The 7,036-nt window shown below is 37.0% G+C and overlaps 1 protein-coding gene across 1 annotated transcript; it reads left to right on the top strand.

Annotated features, from left to right (window-relative positions):
- Positions 1–2,093: 2,093 nt before the first annotated feature.
- LOC111795372 lies at positions 2,094–5,463 on the top strand. The gene is made up of 2 exons (XM_023677754.1): positions 2,094–3,166; positions 5,152–5,463. The coding sequence occupies exons 1-2, from the start codon at positions 2,664–2,666 to the stop codon at positions 5,237–5,239; spliced, it is 591 nt and encodes a 196-aa protein (XP_023533522.1). The 5' UTR covers positions 2,094–2,663; the 3' UTR covers positions 5,240–5,463.
- Positions 5,464–7,036: the final 1,573 nt, after the last annotated feature.

Here is a 7,036-nt window from a genome sequence, read left to right as displayed (position 1 = left end):
AAAACATTAATTTGTTTTATTTTCAAATTTAATGAGGAAACTCAGTAATCTAAACTTTTTGGGGTCATCTTATTTAATCCATTGTTCTAAGAGTTACTTTCTTCAAAAGTTTGGTCAACTAGAATCATATATATATATATATATATATATATATATATATATTAATGAATCTAAATACGAATACTCTTAATTTTATAACAAAATAATTAGACTCTATGACTAGACCACTTATAGATTTTTATTTCTACACCAATTAAGTCACTATAGAAGTTTTTAACTCATCAAATGAAGATGGAGTCGTGTATGATCATACTTTGAAATATTGTTCTCTCCTTTTGAACTGTGCATGTGTATAAAAGCCTAACACCACAGCAAATTCAGGAAACTAAGAATTTAGTTTAAGGACAAAAGCTCTAATGGCCATGGAGCCTGAAGCGCTGAGGACTAAAACAGAGGTGTTGAAGGCTGTTGCTGACAAGGAAGAACAGAGGGTGCTTCACTATCAGAACAGAGCCAGTGTGTTGATTGTGAGCTATCTCATGTGGCAGCGCTTCTTCTTCCTTGCTGTCTCTCGCACTTCGTCGCCCCTCGAGAGCGTTAATTGGTGGAGGGTTTCGGGTTTGAGTCTTTCCTGTTCGTTGGTCTTCCTTTTGAACATCCTGAAGGTTTTCATAATGTTGTGCCGCACTCACAAGCGGCTGGGCATGCTCTGCGAGGAACATGCTCATATCTGTCGACGGATCTTGAAGGCCAGGAAGCAAGATGCTGAGGCTGGAGCTCCCACTGATGAGGTGAGGGCGCTTCACAATGATGCATTCAGTGGTGGGGAGATCAAAGTTTACGTATGCGCCATCGCCATTGCACTGCTTGCTGTTACTGCCTTTGAACTCTACGCCTCTAACTACTTGTTGCTATGCCCCTGAAATAGAAATGAGATCACGTAATAATATGATCGTTGTACAGATAGTTGGTGTTGCAATTTGAGATTCTCTAAATTTATAAAGTGCATATCATATTTAATCGGTGTTCAAAGTAAAGCAAATACAAAGAGAACAAACCTGGCCATTTCCATCTCAATCACAACCATCCTAAACTTTCTTCCAGTTGTAGCAGTTGCACGATACAACACATTAGAATCCATTTCACCTTCCGAATCTGCAAGCCCATCATCCATACCTTCAACTTCTGTGAAGTCATTCAAGTGAACATCATCGGAAGGCACTTTACCAACCCCCATAGGTTCCAACCTCCTCGCTTGGTTGCTGTCCTCCCTGGAAAAAGATAACTCTAGTGTTAGCAGTTTCATATAATATTACTTAATGACAGAAAGTATTCCAGATAATTCCAGGATGCATATGTAACGACCCAGGCCCACCGCTAGCAGATATTGTCCTCTTTGCGCTTTCCCTTTCGAACTTCTCCTCAAAGCTTTAAAACGCGTCTGCTAGGGGAAGGTTTCCACCCCCTTATAAATGGTGTTTTGTTCTCCTCCCCAACCAGTAAGAAATCTACAAAATACTACTCGCAACCAAGTGCGGTTATCCCATTTATGAGACTATTTTTCAAGCAAAACCACTAATTCCCACACCACGACCAACTTTTTGAATGTTATTACTATAGATAATAAAATAGACAAGTTGCTCTTGTTGAACGTGATGATGCATAGTAAACTAGAATATCTACAACACTAAACTGCTAAAGAAAATCTGGAAAGAAAAAAATGTTACCAAACTAAAATAAAGAATACAAAATAACTCAAAAGAGCCATACCCAACACACTCATCAGCCTGTTTTCTTGGCCATGTTATTTAGTCAACTGTTCTGAGAATTATAGCTTATTTCCAAATTTGATCAACTAAATGAAAAGATGAGAATGAGTATACTTGGTCCTTATTTTATTACCTCATCCAATTTTCTTTCATTAAGTTTTGCATTCCCTATTTCATTCATACATAACATAAACACATATACTTCACTCGGGATTTAAGTAAACAGGATACAGAGCTACTGTTTAGGAGAGACAAGAAATAAAATCCTCTAAAATTGAAAGAGTATAAAGTGATTCAAATGATGTGAACATATATTTACCTTGTATAAACTAGACACCCAATCTCTCCTTGTCTCACTGGATTGGCTGACTTCGAAGAAGGAATAGCCCTCCATAAGAATCATATTCGAACCGAACTACCACTTGAATTAATGCAACGCATAAGTTGAGAAAAAGCTTCAAAATCAATAGACACCCAATAATCATACATCATAAATCCTGGTTTCTGTTATGGGTGGAGAGAAAGAGAGAAGTGAGAGCTTACATTTGTGCGGCGTCGGGAGAGAGTACTGACGCAATGGATGGTTGAATTGAGAGGACAACTGGGGAGCAGAGGGTTTAAATGAACCCTAATCGAAAACCTGGAATTGGGAGGAGCAGAGCGAAAGAAGAGAGAATGGCAACAAGGGTTTGTTGCAGCCGACATTGGTGAAGCGCCGGATCAATCAGAATCCGAAAATAGCGGAGGAACCCATTACTCATGGGACGAAACAGAACAATCCGATTATAAAAAAATAAAAAAAAACCCTAAAAATAGCTACTAATTAATGGAATAATGAACTTAATATACATAAATTTGAGAAGGATTAAAGATTGATAATTATATTTAGAATTGATGGAGTGTTTCAATTCAGGGATGGAGCTTGAAGAGGTGAGGAGGGATTTGGAGTATCTAGCTGAAAAGCAACAACAAAGGGTGCGTTACTACGAGAGTAGAGCCATTTACACAACTCTGGGCTACCTGGCCTGGCTGCGCTTCTTCTACTCTGCTGTCTCCTCTAATTCCTCCTCTACCCTCCACTGTGTTCATTGGGCAATGGTTTTGGGTTTGAGTCTTTCCTCTTCATCCCTTTATTTCTTGATTTTACTGCCGCCTTTCATCAAATTGTACCGGACTCACAACCTGCTCCACACAATTTGCAACCGACATACTCATCTCTGTCAACGGATTTTGGAGTCCACCAACCAAGATGGTGAGGCTGGAGCATCCACCGATGGGGTCGAGTTCAATGTCAGGTTCCACCAGGTCAGGGCGCTTCACAATGATTCATTCAGTGGTGGGGAGATCAAAGTCTACACATGCTCTGTTTGCTGTTACCGCTTTTCAACTCTATGCCTGTAAGTATGTGGTGTGCAACTGAAATTGCACATCCTTTGCCGCCTTACTATATATTTTTAAGAGTGTTGTAGCTTTAAATTCTTCATTCTCGAGATTATGTATTTTGATCTTATAATCAGTTGTGATGGGCTGCTTGTGTTTCTGCTTCTTACTTAATATGTTGGGAGCTAAAAATAGGCAGACATGTACGCATTGCACGGAGCTCTTTCCCTTTCTTCTCTTCTTGCTCTTAATAATTGTACTTTGAGTTCAAAGATTTGTGCTGTATGAAGTAGTGTGTGTTTCCCCTAGCTTGTTTCTGCCTTTTTGTTCATCTATATTCATTTCTTACAAGAGTTGAGTGTAAGCTACAGAAAAATAAATTTGGACTCAGCTATGCTAGTTAGTTGCAAAAGAATTCAATATCGATGTGGGAAAAGTGTAAAACAACCTTTATCAAAGCAAGCTAACACCAAGTTTTGAAATAACATCCATTATCTTCTCCAAATTTTAGAGTAGCTTAGACATTGCAAAAACCAATCAAAAGGAAGCAATTAAATTATTTGATGAAATAGATTTTAGTCTTCATGTTAGCTGAGTTATCCTAATTTTGCTCCTAACAATATCATCACAACTGCTAACAACATCATGTCCAAAATAGTACATCTGTGTGCTCTGTCCTGCATTTCATAATACACACAATCCTTTGTAAGAAAGATAGTACTTAAGAAGCATGGACACTTTAGTTCAGCTAACGTGTCCAGCGTTCCACACTTGGACACTTGTTGGACATGAGCAGATACTTGTTAACTCAATAGATATATGTTAAAAAGTTACTAGCTGCACGAAGTCAATATGGGTCCAACATTTGTTAGAGACGTATCGATCACTTGTTAGCTTATACGTAACTCATAATTCCAACTTTGCTACGAGAAGGTTAGCCATATGTATGTCAATTGCAGTAATTGCATAAAATACATCGGTAGAAATACGTGCCATAATATATTTGGTAGACTCGAACTAGTTTGGAATAAGGAACTCTGTCCCATTATCTATTTGTGTGAATCAAGTAGTTGGAAGTATGAAATATGATATTAATGAAGTATCAGCTCACTAAGTGTTTGCATCAAGTGTTTGCATCCTGAATGGTATAGACATTCAATTTATATGTGGGGTAGTTTGTTTGCATCTTTTCCTATCAAACTCATTTTTAAGTTTCTCTTTTGAGTTGAAGACAACTCCTAAATCTTTAATTGCTTTGAGCATATTATCAACATATAGGAAGAGACATAAATAATGGAATGTGATTAAGTTTATAAATTGTGTCATTGTTAGTGCTACTTTGTTCTTCTCCCATCTACTTATATTCTTGCTTCATGGCTTGCTTCCTCACTCGGCTCATTCATCTAGTTAACTTGTACTCTCCCCAACTAGTTAACTTGTACTCTCCCCAACTAGTTAACTTGTACATGCTCTGGGTACTTTGTTAGATACGACGACTCTCTACAATGTTATGATATTGTCCACTTTGAGCATAAGCTCTCATGGCTTTGCTTTTGGTTTCTCCAAAAGGCCTCCTACCAATGGAGATAGTATTCCTTGCTTATAAACTCATGATCAACCCAGACTCCTCTCCCAACAATCCTTAGTATATTCCTCCCCTTAACTCTCTTTCTTTGGTCACATGAATAACTAGTGGCCTATCAGTTGAGATGGGTTCAAGTTAAAGGAAAATTTCCAAATTTTGCGGGGAGGATACTTCATTAACTTCCAAATAGTTAGTTGATCGAAAATTTGCAACCTGTTTTCTCTTGCTGGCTTTAATGGCTTCAATGAAATCTTTGTGTTTAATTTGGTTTAGCTGGGTTTTGTTGCCTTAAATCCTATACTTCAATTTGGAACTTCAAAATGTTAGTGTTTGCATGACATTGAACATTGGAAAATAGAAATTAGAGAGCATATCATATCATATCATCTGATTTTGTGAACTCGGCATTTATTACAGGACAAAGGCATTTTGTGAATTATGGAATAAAGTTCAAAAGCCATATGATAAAGGAGGTTTAGAGGATGCTAAGGAGCTCATGCCATAGTTGTTGCTGTTGGCTGTAAGTTGAAGTTGGATAGTGTGTCCCTCTGCAGGTATGAAGGTTTTGTAAGTTTCAGTATTTCTTTGTCTTCTAAATTCTTATATAAAGTAAAGGAAATGAAGCCTGATTGAATGAATACAAGCTACTATCATGCATGTTCTACTTACTCATAATCTCTGAGATTATGTTCAAGCTTTGTGATTTAGTGAGGTTTTCTTGGTTTTCTACTCGGTTTGATGGATTTCTTCGGTCCAGTTGGGCGGCTGTGAAATACCCATTTCTTAGTAACTTCCCATTGAATTGTGTTTTGGATTGGTATGGTTGATAATAGATGGCTTTGTAAATATTTTAATTTTCAATTTATTTGCCAACCAATCCGAATGTACAACTTTTGAGTTAAAGCACTCATATTATAAAAGTATTATATAAAAAATTATGTAACACAAAATTCAACCTCATATTAAATTAATTATTTTTAAAAAAAAATATACTTGTGCCAATTGAAAAATGTGGAAGTGGAATTACATTGGGTACTTTTTTGAGTCTCCGGATCGCCAGTTCACCCTAGATCCGAATACAAGAATTGGTTGATTGTTCCAAATTTTGTATAATTAAAAAAAAAAAAAAAAAAATCCGGGAAAGCACTGAAAATAATAAATAAATAAAAAAACAAAAGGGAAAAAAAGATGTCATCAAGCACTTTTGATCGTCTATAAAAACCCCATGTCTACAAAATCTTTATTCAACAACAGTTTTGATCGTGTTGATTGAAGAATTGGTTGATTGTTCCAATTCTCACGATGATGGAGCTTGAAGCGATGAAAAGGGATTTGGAGTCTGTGGCTCAAAATCAGCAACAAAGGGTAGGTTACTACGAGAGCAGAGCCAATTACAGGACCATGGCCTACCTTGCCTGGCTGCGCTTCTTCTACTTTGCTCTCTCCTCTACTTCCTCCACCACCCTCCACTGCGTTCAATGGCCAATGGTATTGGGTTTGAGCCTTTCCTCTTCCTTGCTACTCCTTCTCAACGTCCTGGAGGCTCTCATAATGTTGTACCGCACTCACAAGCGCCTCCACATGATCTGCCAGGACCATGCTACTGTCTGCCGGCAGATGGGGGAGCTGAACAAGGAGAGGGCGCTTAACGATGATTCATTGAGTGGTGGGGAGATGAAAGTTTACGTATGCGCCATGGCCTTTGCGCTGCTTGCTGTTACTGCCTTTGAACTTGACGCATGTAAGTATGTGATATGCAACTGAAACTGCACATCCATTACCGCCTTACTATAATATATATATATATATATATATGTATGTTTTAAGAGTGTTGTTGCTTTAAATTCTTCATTTGGAAGATTATGTGTTTCTGCTTCTTGCTTAATATATAGATATGTATGGATTGCATGGAGATCTTTCCTTTTCTTCTCTTCTTGGTGTTAATAATTGTGCAGTTTTTTCATTCAAAAAATCACGTGTTGACAATAGAGACAGATTTAAAGTATTTTTTAAATATTTTAGTTTTTTATTTATTTAATATATCCATTAATATTTATAGTTTAATTCATCCAAAGAAAGTTAAGTCAGTCGTCATTTTTAATCATTTTTAATTATAATTATTCTGTAGCCTCCAGTACCTATATAACCAATNTTTTTAATGTTTTACGTCAACTTTTAAAAATACAATATTATAAATTAGAAAAATGGAAACAAAAATGCCTATAAACTTATCCATGCGCATGACACCGGATTAGTTTACACTGATTTGCCAGAAACAGAGGAAGAAGACAAAATAATTCTA

This window comes from Cucurbita pepo, chromosome LG05 (genome assembly GCF_002806865.2).
Source record: "Cucurbita pepo subsp. pepo cultivar mu-cu-16 chromosome LG05, ASM280686v2, whole genome shotgun sequence".
NCBI classification, from domain to species: Eukaryota; Viridiplantae; Streptophyta; class Magnoliopsida; order Cucurbitales; family Cucurbitaceae; genus Cucurbita; species Cucurbita pepo.
The sequence above is the reverse complement of the archived record's forward strand: the minus strand, read 5'-3'. Positions and strand labels throughout refer to the sequence as shown.

Bases quoted from the DNA above. Each gene is read 5' to 3' on its own strand.
- LOC111795372 (XM_023677754.1), top strand. From the start codon at position 2,664: ATGGAGTGTTTCAATTCAGGGATGGAGCTTGAAGAGGTGAGGAGGGAT. The intron at 3,167-5,151 runs GTAAGTATGTGG...CATTTATTACAG, and splicing joins CGCTTTTCAACTCTATGCCT to GACAAAGGCATTTTGTGAAT.